The sequence below is a fragment of the Uranotaenia lowii genome, chromosome 2 (genome assembly GCF_029784155.1).
Source record: "Uranotaenia lowii strain MFRU-FL chromosome 2, ASM2978415v1, whole genome shotgun sequence".
NCBI classification, from domain to species: Eukaryota; Metazoa; Arthropoda; class Insecta; order Diptera; family Culicidae; genus Uranotaenia; species Uranotaenia lowii.
This window is the reverse complement of record NC_073692.1, coordinates 363,049,155-363,071,116: the sequence shown is the minus strand read 5'-3', so window position 1 is coordinate 363,071,116 and position 21,962 is coordinate 363,049,155. Positions and strand designations below refer to the sequence as shown.

At 33.9% G+C, this 21,962-nt stretch overlaps 2 protein-coding genes across 3 annotated transcripts in view; both read left to right on the top strand.

Moving 5' to 3' along the window:
• LOC129740905 (ecdysone receptor-like) overlaps positions 1-21,962 on the top strand; it is a 618,558-nt gene that overhangs the window by 438,046 nt on the left and 158,550 nt on the right. The gene's annotated exons all lie outside the window — the stretch shown is intronic.
• Positions 1-21,962, top strand: part of LOC129740907 (ecdysone receptor-like) — a 109,212-nt gene that overhangs the window by 36,464 nt on the left and 50,786 nt on the right. For both annotated transcript variants that reach the window (XM_055732558.1, XM_055732557.1), the window contains exon 2: positions 9,018-10,019. In XM_055732558.1, coding sequence (XP_055588533.1) covers positions 9,545-10,019 — 475 coding nt within the window. In that variant the 5' untranslated portion in view covers positions 9,018-9,544. The remainder of the gene's footprint in view (positions 1-9,017; positions 10,020-21,962) is intronic.

The window sequence follows — 21,962 nt, the reverse complement described above, 5'->3', positions numbered from 1 at the left end:
GTATCGTGGGTTAGCAATTCTCTCTGCCATGCCCAAACTGTTTGAGAGCATAATTTATGATTAAATGTACCCGCAGTTAGAAAGAAAGATGTAAGACATTCGGCACGGTTTTTTGAAAAAGCGATCAACAGTGAATTCGTTCTTTGAACTATTCAATGGATGACGCAGCGATCATAAGTCGATGTCATATATACCGACTTGTCGAAGACTTTTGGCGTGATTAACATTAATGTTCTCCTGCCAGTTACTGTGTGAAAATAGGATCACCGGTACTATCCCGAATTGGATTAGTTCATAACTTACTTAAAGAGTCCAGTTCATGAAGCTCTAGGTAAAGCGAGTTCCAGCATTTCCTCGGTTAACTGTGGTGTACCACAAGAGAGTCACTTGGGACCCCTTCTTTTCATCACCGTAATGAACGAGTTTCTCGAAGTGCTACGTGACATATTTGTTTTGATACACGCAGATGATCTGAAGATGTTTCTTCCAGTTCAAAACTCCAAGGATTGCTTTAATCTGCAAAACGCGCACTTCTGGGTTTCTGAGTGCTGCAGCGCTTTTGGATTGAAAATTAAGGCCTCAAAATGTAGCGTAATAACCTTTTTCGGATGATTAGCAACATCTTGCAGGAATATCGCTTCGAAAACTAACAGTTGTACCTTTGCTAGAAAATCGTCGGTAAACGATCTAGGCATTGAATTGGATGCGGAACTAAGTTGTTTTTCAAAACATATCGAACAATCGTTTTATTATACGTTCCATATACATTACAGAATGTTCGTATGAAAGTTGAAGAAACAGCATTTACCTTCCAAAGGGCAATATACATGCATAAATTTAATTTCTTTTTAAATCGATGAAAACTACACCAATGGGGCGTTATTTGTCACCTTATTCGTACCTATCGAAAGAATGCAGGAGAGTGCAAGATTTTGCTTTCATAGCATTTAAATCGTTGTCTGCGACAAAAATTTCCAGTTGTCTCATTGCTCAATATAACTCAATTCTCATCTGATTTTTAGCCATCTGGATGCACTGCTGATTGCAGAGATGATTTAAAAATTTACAAACATTGCCGATTTTCTATCACTTCTGATTTCAATTGACTCCAGACGACATTTTATGCGATCTTTTCACGCTGCAGTTGGAACTGCGATTCGCAACACCATTGTAAACGACTTAAGTTATCATTTTTGATGCGATTCCATATTTGCTGGATATTACTAAGATACGCCCTAAGGAAATGCCGGATATCGAGCCTTGTAGGATTGCTGGTAGTATTGGATTCACGAGAAAATCAAGAGACGTGTTGTTTTTAAAATATTTAACCAGTGAACAATATTTTACATCGTATTTGATGTCACATAACGAGGGACGTAACAGTTTACGCAGCATAAGACCGTAACAGCTAACAAATTGAATACAGAACTACGCCCGGAATGAACTTATTTATAGGGTGACTATTTATAGGTGTACGGAAGAAGGAGGTAGGCGTTTCTTATAATCATACCCATTTTTTTGTACCCAAAAACTCTCCATTTCTGAAGATAAGATCTCGCGTTGTGTAAAATCTTCTTATGGAAGAGGGTAGTGGTCTCAAGTAATCATAAAAATATTCCTCGTATTCCATTTGCTTAAAAAGTTTTCCAGTCACGTAAAAAAAAATTTAAAAGAGCCCCTCCTCCCTCTTCTTATCTCCCCACTAGAAGGGTAAAGGGATACCATAGATTCAGGGAAATATTCATCATACCCTAACACCATCCCATGCAAAATTTGGTTTCATTTGCTCGACTTGTTCTTAATTTTTACAAAAAATTGAATGGAAGCCCTCTTTCCCCTTTCCTGTTTCTCCATTGGGAGGAGGGACGGGTCACAAATAATCCTAAAAACATTTATCGTTCTCAAATATCCTCCCATGATAAATTTGGTTTCATTTTCTCAATTTTTTCTACAATTATGCAAAAAACTGTGAGGGAGACCCCACCCTCCCCTCATTCCCTCTCTCCACTGGAATGAGGGATGAATGCCAAATATTCATTGGACGTTTGCTCGTTCCCTAATACCATCCCATACCAAATTTGATTCCATTTGCTTGATAAGTTTTTGAGTAATTTTAAAAAAATGTGAGGAAACCCCTCCTCTCCCCCATGTCCAAAGAACAAATCAAAAATAGATTTAGGTTAGTTTTTGCTTAAATATTTTGTTAAGACTAGTAAAAGATTAGAGGCTAAGGCCTAGGATCCAATAAACAAATAAATAGATTAAGGCTCTTATTTAAAAAAAATGTAACAAAAACCTCAAAATAAATTATAATATTTTATGCGTCCAACATCGATATTTTTTTAAGTAATTTTCTAAAAAAATGCTTCGATAAAAAGTTGACCTTTCACATATTTTTCTACAACACTTGACTTAATGTTTCTTCTTATAAAACATGAATTTTGAACGAATTTGAAGTTAAAGTTGAAGAGATTTTTGAGTTGAAGAGATTGAAAACAAATGCCGGTTTCTGGAAGAAAAAAATGCCTGCAACGACCAGGCAAACATTTTCCAATTACTCGGAAAATAAGCAGACTTCCAAATAAGAAATATACACAAAAAACTACACTATCAACACACATTCACAACAGCTGACTTTTGATCAACAAAAAATAAGTTAAAAGTGAAGACTGTGCTAAAAATTCGATGCTGTGGAAAATTAATCCTAAAAACACCAGACAAACGGATTTTTATCCGCAAACATCTGTTAGCACTAAGTCGACACACTACACCTTATATCTAAAAGAAATACGAATTTATTAAATTATTCGGAGAACAGATCAAAACACAGCTATACACGTCCAGCCGAGTTGACACTCCCAAGAAAAAGGCATTTTTTCGGTAAGAAAGCTTAAATTGTGATCAGCAGCACCTACGAAAAAAACACTATTTTCAGTCCCTGAAGAAGATCCAATGAGGATCGAAACGTTGTAAACGTAAATCAATATGTCGTTTTTGCTAGAAATTAGACTGCAAGTCGAAAAAACTCCCCAGAAAAACATACTTCCAATCGAATTTCTTGCTTTGTGGTAAATAAAGCTTGTTCCATCAAAATCAACTTGCAAACATTTTTCGGAAATTATAAATTAAATTTGATGACGATTAAATTTGATCTTTAAAAGCCAATTTTCATTTGTTTATCATTCATATTTTTTCTTGCATTTTTTTCAAATTTTTTTTATTTCGAGCGGATTAGCCCGGATTTTGAGTTGAAAATTTTGAAATCCCATGTCCCACGTCCGGGCCGAGCAAATCCGGGCAATTTTTTTTAAATCTGGTAATAACCGGGCATTTGATCTCAACATTATTATTCCGAAATGCGGACAATATCAGGGCTAATTTGATGAACAACTAGCAATTATGCGATGAAACTCAAGAAGAAAAACACCTGTAACCTTTAATTTTCATCGAAAAAAAAATCAGTAGATTGAAAATCGCATTTTTCGGCTTCCGAAAATCGTTAATGATGATTTTGAAAAAAAAAACCTTAAAAAAATTTGTTTCTGGCCCAAAAACTCTAAAATGTCGTAACATTCTTATATGAGTTGTGGTTTAATTTTGAGATTAAAGTGAATGAAGCTGGGCAAAATCTGTGCTATTTTCAACGAAATCCGGGAAACTGAGCCGGTCTGGGACCTCAACTAAATTTTGTTTCAAATGTCTGGGTAATTCTGGGTGAAACCGGGCAATATTGAAAGTTTATTTTAAAGTTAGGTCTGTTTTTTAGAATCTCTTCTCTGTAGGTTTGGTTTTCCTAGTTAAAAAATATTTGTAATAAGACTCTGCTCAAAATATTTCCAGTATTTTAACAAGCTCTTTTCAATTGTTTCTTAGTCTACTTTCAATCTCCAATGCTCTTTCCTGTTGTTGTTTTTTGTTCTTTACACAATTCTTTTTTTCACAGTTTTTCCCCATATTTTCATAGGTAAGGTTGCCAGAATTTTTTCAGCACGTATCCGGGCCGGACAATTCCGAGCAATTTAATATAAAAACCTGGCAAAATCCGGCCATTTGATTTCAAAGTTGACGATCAACAATCCGGGCAATATTTGTCAAAATCCAGCAATTTCTCAACAAAAATCAGGAAAAAATATTGAATAAATTTTTTTTTTCAACAAAATTCATCGACCGATTCTACATCGTATTTTAGCCTTCTAAAATCTTTTCATAATTATTTTTGTGAAACAAGCTAAAAAGTTTCGTTTTGAATCGATTTTTCAATCAAAAGACTAGAAAGGACAAGAAATTCCTAATAGAAGATGCAAAAGGGCAAAAATATCAATTATGATAAAATCAACAATCATTCTTAACATACCAAAAAATAATTCTTAATTTGTCTAAAACATTAAACAACATAAAAAAAATTACTAAAAATTTTCAAAAATTGAATAAAAATTGCGTTTTTAATAAAAAAAAATGGGTTTTTTTCAGAAATAGGTCAGAAAAAAGGTGATTTGGCAACATAAAGTTTTCGAGCGTATGTGTCTTTCTCAGTAAAGTGTCAATTTCCCGGCCTATGTTCCGGGAATTGACGGAAATTCCGAGAATGGAATTCCCGGGATGGACACTCTATTTATCAGTACACACAGCAAATTTCTAATCTCTAATCTACATATCTAGTTGATTTTTCGGGCTTATTTTTTCGACGTTAAATAAACAATAATTTCATGATAGGGATAATGAAGATCGAACTAACCTTGCCAACTGAAAACTGCGATAGTCGGCTTCAAAGATTTTGAAGAAAAAAAAACAGGTTTGAAAATGTATATATTTTAACAAATTTGGAAGAAAGGCTTTTTTCTGCTAGCACTCAAATAGCTTAGCTTAGTTTGGTTGATTACTCATATCCACCTTAGATCTGTCAGCACTCAAATATTGAAACAAAAATAAAACGTTTAACAAGTCAAATATATCTGTTGTTGAAAATTGACGGAAATGAGGAAAGATGAATGATAAATATTGGGTGATCGAAAATAAATTTCCTATCGACATGAGGGAATTTTTTTTTATTATCTGACAATTTGCGCCGGGGGTCTTCAGATTTTCCCCAAAATTGAAAATTTGGTTCATTTTTGCGACTTAAAAACACATGCATTTTTTCAGATTTCTAACATTTTTATTTTTTGAGTTAGCTTCGGTTAGATTTTTTTGTAAATAAAAAATAACCATTTTTCAAAGCAACATAACTCTGTTGTCTCTCAACGGAAATTATAAAATAGCACATCAAAATGCATTGAAATTTTATCAGCTTTCCAAATAGAATAGTTAAAAAAAAAATAAATAATGACCTTCAACATGAAAAGTTGTAAATAAACTTTAAATGGCGTCTAAAAGTACCGTCTGCACCACCGAATATTTTGCAAAAGATACCATTGTGTAGCTCGATTCATGGTGCAACTTTCATCTGAAGACACCAAAGTGGGCCATTAACACCTTGAAGAGTTATGAAAGAAATAATGACAATAAATCTCTTTTTTTGCATCGAAAACAATCAATGGTCGAACAACTGCACTCACATATGGAGATAGCAAGCACTTCTAACAACATGGAAACAAAAGAACTTATCAAAGCAAGTAAAAACACTCCTTTTTCGTGCTTTGCAGAGTGTTTGCAGCAAAACTGACTTTAAATGTTAACCAAAATTCTGAGTATCGTATTGTTTAAGTGATATAACTAATAATGGGAATGTTGCTTTTACAACCTGGTCATATGCTATATAACTTATTAAATTTTCGATCAAAGATCATTGTGAAGCATTATCTATGCCAATAGTAGAAAGTTCAGTCCCTGTATTTGGGATCACAAAAATGTGATTAAAAAAATGAAATATAGACGTGCTTTACATAGTTTTTATATCGAGAGCTAAGCACTAGACACCAAAATCCTTTCCCATTGATCAAAAAAGTATGAGAAAGTGGCACAAATCTTGTAGAAATAATCAAAGAGCTCAGTATGGCCAGCCCAGGCTGTAAAATGATGAAAATTTGATACTTTTACCGTATTCGTTTTCTACATTCGCCCAGTTTTGAGGTTTACCATACTAGAACGAACATAATTCGTCGTCAGTGTTCTGCTACCTCGATCTCTCACACACGAATCTTCAGTGTTCCACCGTCCATTTTAAATCAAATCTGGGGAATTAAGGATGCAAAACTTAGCGCATAAACTTCTAAAAATGACAGTAAAATGTGCAAAACTTGTTGTGACCTGGTGCAAAACTGGGTATAAACGAATACGTTATTAGATTTTTGGATATAACATGAAGTCAGTTAAGCCGCCCCTTCTTTCATAACAGACCCATATACAAAAATAAGCAAGCGAGACAATCAGCTTTTTCTGTTTTGGAATATATTTTTAAATTGTGACCACCACTTTCAGCATAAACGAAAATCGTTTCTAGGTAGTCATAATAAATCGTTAGGCCTGAAATTTTCGAAATGGGGTTATTGGTAAGGTCGAGAGCACTATTTTTATTCATTATGGGACTGTTAATCGACCATATTTGAAACCTTTTTCGAATCTACTAGCATAACAGTCCCATACAAAATATATTTTTCTCACCAAGCAACTTTCTAAGACTTAAATTTGATCATTTTTGAACTTCTAAATGCAATTGCCAGAAAAAGAAACATACTTTTGCAAAAAAATATCATGAATTCCACATTGTAAGTTGAATCTTTTTACGATTTTTGATTGCATCCGATAGTTTTTCGCTCAGGAAGTCATTCCTAAGAAAGTCAGACCTGCCTTCGAAAACTACTGTGCATCATTCGACATCAAGTGAGTTAAAAAAATGTTTAAATGATTCAAAGCAATAAACCAAAGACTATTTCGCCGAAAGAAACATTGAAAAGTAACCAAATCCGTGGTATTTCACATATGGGACTGTTATTCAGGTATATCTCATATAGGACAGCCACGAATTGATATTTTTTTTCGAAATTTCTTGAACAAAACCTCTTTTTTTAGTCTTTTATGTTGATGCCTTATGTTGACCTAAAATGACGAAAATTCATATGGGACTGTTATGCGAGCAGGGGCAGTCTGAAAAGGACGAAAAAATAGTGTTTTTTACCAACTTTGATAAGTTCTTTTGTTTCCATGTTGTTAGAAGTGTTTGCTATCTCCATATGTGAGTGCAGTTGTTCGACTATTGTTTGTTTTCGATGAAAAAAAAAGAGATTTATTGTCATTATTTCTTTCATAACTCTTCAAGGTGATAATGGCCCACTTTGGTGTCTTCAGATGAAAGTTGCATCATGAATCGAGCTACACAATCGTATTTTTTGAAAAATATTCGGTGGTGCAGACGGTACTTTTAGACGCCATTTAAAGTTTATTTACAACTTTTCATGTTGAAGGTCATTATTTAATTTTTTCAAACTATTCTATTTGGAAAGCTGATAAAATTTGAATGCATTTTGATGTGCTATTTTATAATTTCCGTTGAGAAACAACAGAGTTATGTTGCTTTGAAAAATGGTTATTTTTTATTTACAAAAAAATCTAACCGAAGCTAACTCAAAAAATAAAAATGTTAGAAATCTGAAAAAATGCATATGTTTTTAAGTCGCAAAAATGAACCAAATTTTCAATTTTGGGGAAAATCTGAAGACCCCCGGCGCAGATAATAAAAAAAAATCCCCATGACTCAGCATCAAAGTCTCTGAACAAAAATTCTGAATTTTCGATAAGTACAATATCTTTTATTCTGTGATTCGATCAAAAAATGTTTGAAGAGTAATTGCGATGCTATTTCTCAATATTTCAAAAAAAAATGTTATGCTTAAAAGTCAAAAAATGAGTTTGTTTTCATAAATATAAATTGTTACTTTGATAAAATTAGCTAAAAATTCTGTCAAATAATTTTAATTTTTTCTTCAATTTTGACAATTTTTCACAGCATGTAACAATACAATGATCCCATGCGGTTTTTTATTCAATCAAAGACAGCTAAAATGCTTCAAACTGCGAGATCTGGTGTTATCTCGAAATGTTTTTTTTTTTTTTCAAAAATCGACATTCTGTATCAGTTTGCAATATAAAGGGTTAAAAAACCGAAATTTTGAGCTCTTGAGCTTTGAGGCACACTTTAATCAAGTTCGATTGAGCTGAAATTTCGCACAGGTCAGCTTTTTTGGGACATTTTCGAATCCCCTGATTATCAAGTTTCTTTTACCATCATTTGAGAATTTTGTTACTTCTCCAAATTTCCGTCTCTCCGTGCGATTTCGCTACAACAACGCGCTCATTAAGCGCGAACCTGTGCGATGAATTCCTAAGAACATTTCTATCCCCAAGAGGAGGCTCTCAGAAGTAGTGAGGTACACTTGCCTCGATCCTGCCGATGCCGCTGTGTAGCCGCTCTCGATTTTCGAACGTTCGTTGATCCTTATTTATGGCAGGTTGATGGCTCCAGAACGTTTCAAAAGTAGTTTTTTTGTCTTCTTTATTCCAATCCGAACGATCTGATTTGGATTGTGCTACGGCAGCTTGAGTTGCTGATTTATAATTTTGCACACATGAAAGAAAAATCGTTTTGACGTATTTGGTGGTTGCAAATAAAACACACGGGGCCATCACGAATTGATTATCTCAGAAAAAAGGAAAAAGAGATGGCGAAGGGGATCTTCGGCTAGCAAGTGTCCAAAGATAAACAGAGGAGAGGCTGAACCAGATCAGGTTCTCGGAAGATAATATTTGCATATTTTTGCAACAATTTGTAGCTTACCAATAACTTTATCACCGCTGGATACCGTTGAAATTTTTGGACTTTTATGGCACTCCACTAGAAATCAAGCATGTATGTGGTTCTAGATAAAAGGTCACTTTTAATTTGTGTAAATTTTAAGATAAATTTAAGAAAAAATGTAGCAACCGTCCAAATCCAATCACGAGTCTCCGGAAATCCTCTGGTTAGTATAACTTACAATAATCTCCAAAAATCTAACGATTATTTTTCTGTTTCCAAAATTCAGAACCCGAAAAAAAAGAATCAAACCCAGAAACCCAAAGTGCGGCATGTTCCGGAACCAAGTCAGCATGCTGCTGCTGAATTCCGCGAATCGTCGTTACTCATCGTCGAAGTCTTCAACAACAACAACCTCACCACAACCTCCTTCATCATCATCGCTCGAAAGCCTTAACGATGGCTCCATGCTGTTGCACTGCTCCCGGTGGCAAGTGTGACTTCTTCTTGGTGTTGGGTGTGAATCAATGAATTCGGCCAGAGTTTATCGAATTGTTGTGCTTTGAAGAAGAGCTTTTAATACGGAGTAGAAGTTAAAGTTAGAAAAGAGAGTTATAGTGAAGGTTTCCGATTGTGGAGCAGTTTTAAGTTTAGTTGTTGATTTTAGAAAGTGAAAGATTTTGCTGAGTGTGTTTCCGCTGTTGAAGATTCTATACTGTTGAAGTTGTGCGCGAGTTAAAAGTTTTTGGGAGAGAGAGATTTAGCCCGGTTTTTTTCCTATAGAAGAACGACTGAACAAGGTGGAACGGCACGAAGATGATGAAACGGAGATGGTCGAACAATGGCGGCTTTACGTCGTTGCGGATGCTGGACGAGAGCAGTTCGGAAGTGACGTCTTCGTCGGCCGCTCTGGTGATGTCCCCGGGCATGACCATGTCACCGAACTCGCTCGGATCGCCCGAATACAACGATCTGGAACTTTGGGGAGCATACGAGGAAAACGCCTACAATGGGCACTCGGTCCTATCGAATGGGAACAATAACATCGGGGGCTGTGGAGCGGCCAACAATCTGCTGATGAACGGCATCGTCGGCAACAATAACCTCAACGGGATGATGAACATGGCAACTCAGGCTATGCAAACTAATGGGAACAATATTCAGCACATTGTCGGTAATCTAATCAACGGTATGAACCAGAGCCAGACCATCATTCCGCCGCTGCCGTCGATCATCCAGAACACGATCATGAACACGCCCCGCAGCGAGTCGGTTAACTCGATCTCGTCAGGTGAGTGCCAGGAGAATTTGAAGCGAATCTATCTGCCCTATCTGACTCGGCTCGGCTCGATCCGACTCGACGCAACCCGAATTCAATCCGATTCGATCCGACCGTATCCGATCCCATCCGACTAAACCCGAATCAGTTAAACCAATTAGACTTCGCACGACTTGACTCGACTTGACGTGACTTGACGCGTCTTGAGTCGACTTGATTTGAATCGACTCGACTCAACCCATTCCGAAGTGGCCATACTTGATCCGATCTTATCCGACTCGATCCGAATCAGTTCAACCCGATTTGAATCGGTCAGGCTTGACGCGGCTGAACTTGGCTCGATTTGACTCGACTTGACTGGACTTGACTCGACTTGACTCGACTTGACTCGACTTGACTCGACTTGACTCGACTTGACTCGACTTGACTCGACTTGACTCGACTTGACTCGACTTGACTCGACTTGACTCGACTTGACTCGACTTGACTCGACTTGACTCGACTTGACTCGACTTGACTCGACTTGACTCGACTTGACTCGACTTGACTCGACTTGACTCGACTTGACTCGACTTGACTCGACTTGACTCGACTTGACTCGACTTGACTCGACTTGACTCGACTTGACTCGACTTGACTCGACTTGACTCGACTTGACTCGACTTGACTCGACTTGACTCGACTTGACTCGACTTGACTCGACTTGACTCGACTTGACTCGACTTGACTCGACTTGACTCGACTTGACTCGACTTGACCCGACTTGACTCGACTTGACTCGACTTGACTCGACTTGACTCGATTTGTCTCGTCGAAATATTCCAAATTTTCCAAATTTGACGGATTATCAAAGGGTTTTAAAATCCTCAAAATTTCCAAAATTATCGAAAATGTCAGAATTTTCAAATTGTAAAAATTCTCATATTCTTAACGCTATTGAAATTGTCAAAATTCTGAAATTCTTGAAATTAACAAGATAACAAAAATGACAAAAATGACAAAAATGTCAAAAATGACAAAAATTATATAAATGACAAAATTGACAAAAATGACAAAAATGACAAAAATGACAAAAATGACAAAAATGACAAAAATGACAAAAATGACAAAAATGACAAAAATGACAAAAATGACAAAAATGACAAAAATGAAAAAAATGACAAAAATGACAAAAATGACAAAAATGACAAAAATGACAAAAATGACAAAAATGACAAAAATGACAAAAATGACAAAAATGACAAAAATGACAAAAATGACAAAAATGACAAATATGACAAAAATGACAAAAATGACAAAAATGACAAAAATGACAAAAATGACAAAAATGACAAAAATGACAAAAATGACAAAAATGACAAAAATGACAAAAATGACAAAAATGACAAAAATGACAAAAATGACAAAAATGACAAAAATGACAAAAATGACGAAAATGACAAAAATGACAAAAATGACAAAAATGACAAAAATGACAAAAATGACAAAAATGACAAAAATGACAAAAATGACAAAAATGACAAAAATGACAAAAATGACAAAAATGACAAATATGGCAAAAATGACAAAAACGACAAAAATGACAAAAATGACAAAAATGACAAAAATGACAAAAATGACAAAAATGACAAAAATGACAAAAATGACAAAAATGACAAAAATGACAAAAATGACAAAAATGACAAAAAAGACAAAAATGACAAAAATTACAAAAATGACAAATATGACAAAAATGACAAATTTGACAAATTTAATAATTTTGACAAAAATGACAAATTTGACAAATTTGACAAACTTGACAAATATGACAGAAATGAAAAAAATGATAAAACTTTCAAAAATTACAATTAAAAATGACAAAAATGAGAAAAATGTCATGAATGACAAAAATGACGAAAATGACAAAAATGACAAAAATGACGAAAATGACAAAAATGACAAAAATGACAAAAATGACAAAAATGACAAAAATGACAAAAATGACAAAAATGACAAAAATGACAAAAATGACAAAAATGACAAAAATGACAAAAATGACAAAAATGACAAAAATGACAAAAATGACAAAAATGACAAAAATGACAAAAATGACACAAAATGACACAAAATGACAAAAATGACAAAAATGACAAAAATGACAAAAATGACAAAAATGACAAAAATGACAAAAATGACAAAAATGACAAAAATGACAAAAATGACAAAAATGACAAAAATGACAAAAATGTCAAAAATGACAAAAATGACAAAAATGATAAAAATGACAAAAATGACAAAAATGACAAAAACGACGAAAATGACAAAAATGACAAAAATGACAAAAATGACAAAAATGACAAAAATGACGAAAATGACAAAAATGACAAAAATGACAAAAATGACAAAAATGACAAAAATGACAAAAATGACATAAATGACATAAATGACAAAAGTGACAAAAATGACAAAAATGACAAAAATGACAAAAATGACAAACATGACAAAAATGACAAAAATGACAAAAATGACAAAAATGACAAAAATGACAAAAATGACAAAAATGACAAAAATGACAAAAATGACAAAAATGACAAAAATGACAAAAACGACAAAAATAACAAAAATGACAAAAATAACAAAAATGATAAAAATGACAAAAGTGACAAAAATGACAAAAATGACATGATGACAAAAATGACAATAATGACAAAAATGACATGATGACAAAAATGACACAAAATTGATACAAAAATGACACAAAAATGACACAAAAATGACACAAAAATGACACAAAAATGACACAAAAATGACACAAAAATAACACAAAAATGACACAAAAATGACACAAAAATGACACAAAAATGACACAAAAATGACACAAAAATGACACAAAAATGACACAAAAATGACACAAAAATGACACAAAAATGACAAAAATGACACAAAAATGACACAAAAATGACACAAAAATGACAAAAATGACAAAAATGACAAAAACGACAAACATGACAAAAATGACAAAAATGACAAAAATGACAAAAATGACGAAAATGACAAAAATGACAAAAATGACAAAAATGACAAAAATGACAAAAATGACAAAAATGACAAATATTACAAAAATGACATAAATGACAAAAGTGACACTAAAAAGACAAAAATTGACAAAAATTGACAAAAATGACAAAAATTGCAATAAATGACAAAAATGACAAAAATGACAAAAGATGACATAAATGACAAAAATGACAAAAATGGCAAAATTGACATAAAATGACAAAAATGACAAAAATGACAAAAATGACCAAAAATGACGAAAATGACGAAAATGACGAAAATGACAAAAATGACACAAAAATGACACAAAAATGACTCATAAATGACACAAAAATGACACAAAAATGACAAAAAATGACAGAAAAATGACAAAAAATGACAGAAATATTACTCAAAAATGATTAAAAATGACAGAAAAATTACACAAAAATGATAAAAATGACACAAAACTGACACTAAAATGACAGAAATATTATTCAAAAATGATAAAAAATGACAGAAAAATTTCACAAAAATGATAAAAATGACACAAATTGACACAAAAATGACACAAAAATGACATAAAAATGACATAAAAATGACACAAAAATGACACAAAAATGAAAAAAAAAAGAACAAAAATTACAAAAATTATAAAAATTATAAAAATTACAAAAATTACAAAAATTACAAAAATTATAAATTACAAAAATTACAAAAATGACAAAAATGACAAAAATGACAAAAATTACAAAAATGACAAAAATGACAAAACTGACAAAAATGACAAAAATGACAAAAATGACAAAAATGATAAAAATGATAAAAATGGCAAAAATGACAAAAATGACAAAAATCACTAAAATGACTAAAATGACTAAAATGACTTAAATGACTAAAATGACAAAAATGAAAAAAAATCACAAAAATGACAAAAATGACAGAAATGACAAAAATTACGCAAAAATGACAGGAAAATGACATAAAAATGACAAAAATGACACAGAAATGTATGTATGTTGACAATCCACCATGGGTGCACGGATTCACCGCAGTTTTACCAAAGTATGGATTAAAATTCACTATTTAGATGACTCCCAGTTTCCATACCCGGCACCATGGCTTCGTATGATCTGTTATGAAGTGTATGTTTTATGTGTAAACGAAGTGTATATCTGGATTAATAATTCAATCAGGCACACAACCAGTTCAAGATGTATAACATGCTCAGTGTTATATATTTACTTCAGGTATTCCGGCATCCGTGTATATACCTGGCCAGCTGGCACCTGACTGAACGTTCTAATTCAAATAATCAAATCAAAAATTTCATGTAATCAAACCAAAAAAGAACAATCTCACCAAATAACACTGTTGTACCATGAAGCCAATCCGCATTTCTTCTTCAGCACACGTTCAAACTCTGAATTCATCTCTTGATACTTAGGGTACGGCAACAATTCAAACAGGCATGCACTCACTCCCGCCAAACGCGATATTATAAAGGACAAATTGGGCTTTCCGCACCACGCGCAACACAAACTCTGCGAGCTAGTTATCAACAACCGAATTGCAGTAACGACCGGAGTAACCATGCATTCAAGAAAACCCTGCCCCACCTGGCTTCTTTGGAAGCGATTGAACATTGCTCTAATCGCATTTTGACCTTTACGTCATAGTAGGCCGTGCGCGTGTCATATCATATTTTCACTTCGTATCATTAATTTATTTACCACCAGCTTCGGATACTTTCCAACTACCACCAGGCGCGTATTTTTGTCGCATCACAGCAAGCTGTTCGGAAATTTGAAACTGCTAGTAAATTTCGGGCACCTCTCCGCTTATGATTCTCTCTTTACGTAGTTTCCGTAGCCATGATTCTTCTTAAGCCATACATATTTTGCCGTGGGCAATTTTTCTTTCAAATTTTCTATATAATTTTTAATGTCACCAATTTATAGCATCCTTTTTCACTGGCCAAAATAGGCTGGGAAGTATTTCTTTCACAATTCCCCTGGCCCACACTTACAATAACACCCTTTTTTCACACACGGCTTGACGAAAAAAACGCCGCCGCCACTTTTTCTTAAATTTCTTTTTTCACGTAATTTTAAAGGGCTTTTTCCTCACAAAACATTCTTATGCAAAACAACCATTTTATCAGAATAATATCAAATTTCACTGTTTCCTTTGCAAGCGATTATCACGAAATTCACTACGTATTATACGATAACGCAGCTAACGGGAAATGCGTCTGTTCACAAGCCAAGCACGAGAGCAACTGATGACAAAAATGACACAGAAATGACACAAAAAATGTCTCAAAAATGGCACAAAAATGACACAAAAATGACAAAAATGACACAATAATGATAAAAATGGCAAAAATGACAAAAATGACACAATTGACATAAATGAAAAAAATGACACAAATGACACATGTGACACAAATGTCCAAAAATTAAAAATGACACAGGAATAATAAGAATGATGAAAATTAACAAATAACACAAAAATGACTCATTTATGATACAAATTACTAAAATAACAAAAGGGACTCAAAAATGACCCAATAATAGCACAAAAATAACTCGCCGAATAATGACACATAATAATAATTGATACATAATAACACAAAAATGGTACAAAAACTACACAAAAATGATACAAAAATAATAAACAAAAGGACAAAAATCTGAAAAAATGACATAAAAACTACTCAAAAATAACAAAAATGACACAAAAATGACACAAAAATGACACAAAAATGACACAAAAATGGCACAAAAACTACTCAAAAATAACAAAAATCAAATAAATTAAAGTTAAAGTAACGACACAATAATAAAAAAAAATCACATAAATGATACAAAATTAATCTCAAATAATAACAAATATGATATCAAAATAATACCTTGGAAAATGATACAAAATTTACACGAAAATGGCATAAAATGATTCAAAAATTACACAATAAAAACCTAAAATTTCTAAAATGTAGAATATAGAAACAAAAATGAGTCAATAATGACACAAAAATTACACGAAAATTACACAAAAATGGAACAAAAGTTACATAAAAATAACACAAAACCGATTTAAAAAGTGACACAAACTTTACACAAAATGTTAAAAAGGTGCCGCAAATATGGCAAAAATGAAACAAAACTGCCTAAAATTACCATTGTGACTCAATACTTATACAAAAGTAACACAAAAATGACACAAAAATGGCCCAAAAATTACTCAAAAATTGTTCAAAAAAGATTAAAAAATGGCACCAAAAAGCACAAATATTACACAACTACACAAAGATACAAATATTACCTATTAATGTTGAAAGGGTGACACAAAAAAAAATTCTAATATGACAAGAACGACAAAAGTGACACAAAAATGGCATAAGTGACGAAAATTTCAAATATTACATAATGACAAAAATGACATCAAAATAATTCAATAAAATGACACAAAAATTACACAAAAATGTCTCAATAATGACACAAAAATTACACAAAAATGATGTAAATATGATTAAAAATTGATCCAAAAGTGATAAAAAGGATACAAAAATGATACCACAATTACAAAAAAATGACAAAATGATGCAAAACTGACACGATAGAAGCCAATAATGACGAAAACGTCAGTAATGACAAAAATGCACAAAAATGATACAAAAATGACATAAAAAGACAAAAATGGCACATAAATGACCCAATAATGACAAAAATGACTCAAAAATTATACAAAAATTACAACAAAACGGAATACACACATAGATAATAAAAAAATGTCTTATAGCAAAGATACAAAAATTATACACAATTTATAGAAAATGACACAAAAGTGATACAAAAATGAAACAAAAATTATTTTAAAAAAATAATACAAAAATGACCCAATAATGACACAAAAATGGTTATAAAATAATATGATAAAAGAATGTTATATAAAAAAATTTAAAATAAAACTAAAATAACACAAAAATGACATTAAAGTGACACATTGTAGAGACAAAAATAACACAAAAATGGAATCAAAACAAGACCAAAGTGCTAACAAAACCAAAAAAAAATAGACAGAAAAATTACGAAATAGGCCAGAAATGGACAATATTAACACAGGTGACAAAATTGATGGAAAAGAACAAATTGTACAAATTTTATTTTGAAATTGAACCCAGTGTTAATAAATTCAACTCGAACATTCAGTCAGGTATGCAAACTGTCACAGAAAAAAAATATATCTATTGAAGACAATTTATAATCAGAAAAGCTTGACATGAGAAACGTAATCAACCGCTTCCTCTAGCAAGAAGAAGCAAAAAATGTGTAACTGTGACTAAACTGTAAAGGCTTTATAAAGTCTTTTCTTTGGTTTTCTTTGATTGATAATTTTTTCGGTGATTTATTTAGAACGAAGTTAAAACTGCTGTTTTTTTTACGTTTCGGCCTACTGAGCTTCAGTCATCTTCAGAAAAACTGTATTTAAAATAGATAGAAAGTAATAAATTTTATAATATTTTCAAAAAACTATTTCCTATGCACACTATCTCGAAACTCACAACTTGTTTTGCCGCGTGTTTCCCTAACGGCCGTCTCTTGATATTTGAAATCGACGTCAAGAAGATGCTCCTAGTCAGCCGTCAGCCGAAACGTAAAAAAACAGCAGTTTTAACTTCGTTCTAAATAAATCACCGAAAAAATTATCAATCAAAGAAAACCATAGAAAAGTGCGGTGATCAAAACCAAACAACAAAGTCTTTTCTTTGGAAGAGGTTGGGATATGCTTTTTTTCAATAAAAGATGTTAACAAATTGTTTAAAAAATATTATCCGAGCTGGCAAATGTCTGTCTTCTGTTACCTTAACGACAGTCTCAACTAATCTTAGAAAAACCACCAGAACTTGCTAAAGTCTCCTGTTCTAGACAAGATTTTAAGAGAAGGTGGCAAGATTTTTTCTCGCTCGTCTCCGGGCTGGGTAAATCCTGGCTATTTTATCAAAAAACAAAACAAAAGTCAAGAATAAAAACACTTGACAAATTTTTTCTCATCGAAACACTTTAGCAGATTCACAACATATTTATGATCTCAGAAAACCGTTCTTGAATATTTTGTTAAATTAACTCAAAAATTCATATGTTTGACTGAAATAATTCAATAAAAAAAAAAATACTCTTCTTGAGTTTATGGTATGATTTTGAAAAAATTGCGAATAAATCCGGGCAAAAATTGGGCATTTTAAAACGAAATCCAGGCTTCTTCCAAATTTTGTGGCAGATATTTGCGGGAAAATCCGAATAAATCCGGGCAGTATGGCTAGCTTATGTTAAGAAAAGTTAATTTTTTTTTATATTTTTTTTTCAAATTTAGTCTTTGTAACATCTTTGTGCCATCCAGTTGGCGGACAGCTTTTGAAAAGATTAAATGGTATTCGATGTTTACTTTTGGCTCCAACTAACGGACATCGACTTAGGAGGTAACTCACTTGTCAACTGAGGTACATCGCTAGCCGAATAAGGGATTAAAAAAGATCCATTAGGAGTTTTATAAAGGTTTTGTTACAGTCTTGAACGCTACTATAAGAGTTTAAAGCATCCTCAATAACAACAAATATTTTCGGATTTATTTTTTGTTTGACAAAAGATCATCGTTTGCTTACACAACCTTCTAGAGTAAGGTTGCCAGAATTTTTTCAGCTCATATCCGGGCCGGACATATCCGGGCTTCTATATCTAAAAACCTGTCAAAATCCGGAAATTTCATTTAAAAATTGTTGACCAAAATACTGGAAATATCCGGGCAATTCTCGTCTTAATCAAGGAGTTACTCAACAAAAATCCAGAAAAAAAACTTGAATATCTTTTTTTCATCAAAATTTATCAGCAGATTTTGAATCGTTTTTTTAGATTTCCAAAAAACGATACTAAAAAAATCATTCTGGACGCACGGATGAAGAAATTTTACAGCACAATTTGTTCTTTTCAGTTTGATTTGAGAATGAGAATGAGAAAAAAAAACCCGGGCAAAATTCCGGCTTTTATAATGAAATCCGGGCAATCGGGCCAAACCGGACTTTTACCAAATTTAGTATTAAATTTCCGGGCAAACTGGATAAAACCAGGACGTACATAAATTTATATTCGAGTTAATTGAAGTTGTTCGTTGAAGTTTTGTGACTAGCTTTCATATGCTCGCAGTTCTTCCCCAAAAAAAACCACAAGAATCAGCAGTCTAGAGGACGAAACTAGCTGACGCTTGTACTAGAGGACGAAACTCACATTAGTATTCGCCCCGTTGTTGATCGACAAAACTTGAAGACCTTCAACGGGAAGCGAATCGCGCGCTCGTCAAAAGTAGTATTTGCCACTAAGCGGCGCGCGCGCGTCCTTGTAAGATACTCCGAAGCGGCTTTTGTGCGAATGAAGTCCACGCCAATGGGTTTTTCGTTCGTTCGCGTATCACTCATCGCGAGCTACGCCTCAGGCGCCTGGCACTGAATTCAAACATGAAGGTGTGCGATTTGAAGGCAACCTTGTTCGAAGAACGCGGTGCTGTAAAATATATTAAGGAAAAAAAACCTCTACAACTCGCGATTCATCCCCCCTTTCCTCGGTGTGCCTTGGGCTGTCGATTTCATTTTTTCTAACGCCTTAACCTTAACCAAACATTTCTATTTGACATCACAACAACGACAATGGAAGAGTTTGGGGCAATTAGAGTGCTCATTATCGTGGGTGGGAAAGGTACTCTCCCACCTAAATAAAGGGGGAGGGTGCCACGCGGAACTGGTGTCCCACTTTTCGGGCTGGGATGATGCGCCGCATTTGCAATCGTCGTCGTCGCGTAGTTGATTTAGTGAAAGTTTATAGCCAGCACCACCCTCTGTGTGGAGATGCGGTGAGGCGCGAGGCGCAACGATACGCGTCGCTTTGTGTCTAGGCTAGTCTGACTGGTCCGGTTTAGAGTAAACAGCAGTGAGCGACGACGCGACGTCACCTTCGCGTAAATAGCAGAACATATTGCACCCCCAAAAGGGAACCGAGGAGACGACGCCAATGAATGTGGGGGGACCTCGAACAAAGACCTGTTACCTACCTGAAGGTTGCTGTTAGTGAGTAAGTACGTCGGGGGTGATTCGTCACATCATTGACCCGGTTTTTCGGTTATTTTTCTGCATTTTTTTAAGTCGAGGAAAGCTTTGTTCGAGAAATGCTTTGTGTGAAGCCTACTTTCTTCCTTACCTTTAGCCAAGAGGAGCTAGGGGGGATGAATGGGTGTTCGGGGAAGATACTCTTCAATCACCCGGTTGTATTTGCATCGCGCCTCGCTTCATTACTTGTTTGGGAGTAAATTTGCAATAAACCCGTCGCGAAAGTTTCCTCAAGCTTCCTCAGAGAGATAGACAGCAGCAACAACGAAAAAAAACAGAAAGAGCTGGTTCCGGATGAATGCATTATCCAAGGAGAAAGATTCACGAACGGCACGGCGCGTCAGACAGAGGTGATAAAGCACATTCATTCGTTCGCTCGAGGAGGATGGTAATGAGTTTATATTTTTAATCTCTACACAGAATACCGAGAGAACAGATGATGATGGTGAATGGATTCGTTGATATGATAAATACCGTTCGGTTCGACTGTTTCTAGGTCAACCACGGCCGGAAGACTGTCATTGGTCTGTCGATTCATCAACACATTTCTTTGCGTAAGGCTCTGCGTAAGGTGCCTTTTGGGGGTCATCTTTTTTTTTGGATTTTGCTGATTCATGGATGCGGATGCGATTGGCGGAACTTGGAATTCCCAAAGCATACCATGTACGCTATGAAATAGTAGAGCTCTCTCCTATATTAAAATAGTAATTTAAATTACAAAAATGTGATATTTTTAACAATTGCAAAATATCGCGAGAATTGCCAGTGAAACTTTTAAAATTAAATTGTTGTAAAACATGCCAAACACCAAAGGAAATGTCAGAAAGCATAGGAGTTTCAGGGAAAAAAATGCACCATTTACCAAAATGGATCATTCTCTTCACCTTTCAATTACTAACAAAATTCCTTCCTAAGATACTTAAATGTAGATTCGCAGACGTACAGACCGTTTCCATGGTTGATGATACTAACTCATCTCTGTTTCTGATTATTTCAAATTATTTTTTCGAGTATTCCTAAGAGTATCTTACTAATATTCCTTCCTTTTTTCCTAAGGTTGCCACATTGCCTGGTTTTATCCGGGTTTGCCTGGATATTTAAAATATAATTTGGTAAAAGCCCAGTCCAGCTGCTCGGTCGCTGGATTTCATTTTAAAAGCCCAGAATTTGTTCGGATTTATTCTCATTCTTATTCTCAAATTAAATTTAAAAACGAATTGTGTTGTAAAAAATGTAAGCGACCAAAACGAATTTTTTTAGCAAGTTTTATAAAAATAAATTTGAAAGGTTATTTGAAAACCTAAAATACAATTTAAAATCTGCTTGATTTTTGATGAGTAATTCCTAGGTTTCTACCGAATTTTCCCGGATATTTTCAGCATTTAGGTCGACAACTTTAAAATCAAATTTCCAGATTTTGCCAGGTTTCAGATAAAATAACCCGGATTTGTCCGGCCGGATACGTGCTGAAAAAATCTGATCAGTTTATTTAATTCCCATTCACTACTGCGACGTGGCCAGCACCGTTATTGATCATTTTTCAAAATGAATGCACCGCCTATCCCAAGTACCATTCTTTTGGCATTTGCATGATATTGATGGCCCCGATCAATCATGGAGTAGCAACCATTTGCGTGGTAGAACTTGGTCTGCTTAGCGCCAAGCTTGCTGAAAAAAAAATTCTGTGTTTTAGGGTAAAAAATTCTGAGTTTCTATGATTTAACCAAGAAATTCTGTGATGGTTTTCTATGATGGGAATAGTATTTGTTTGATAAAAAAAGTCA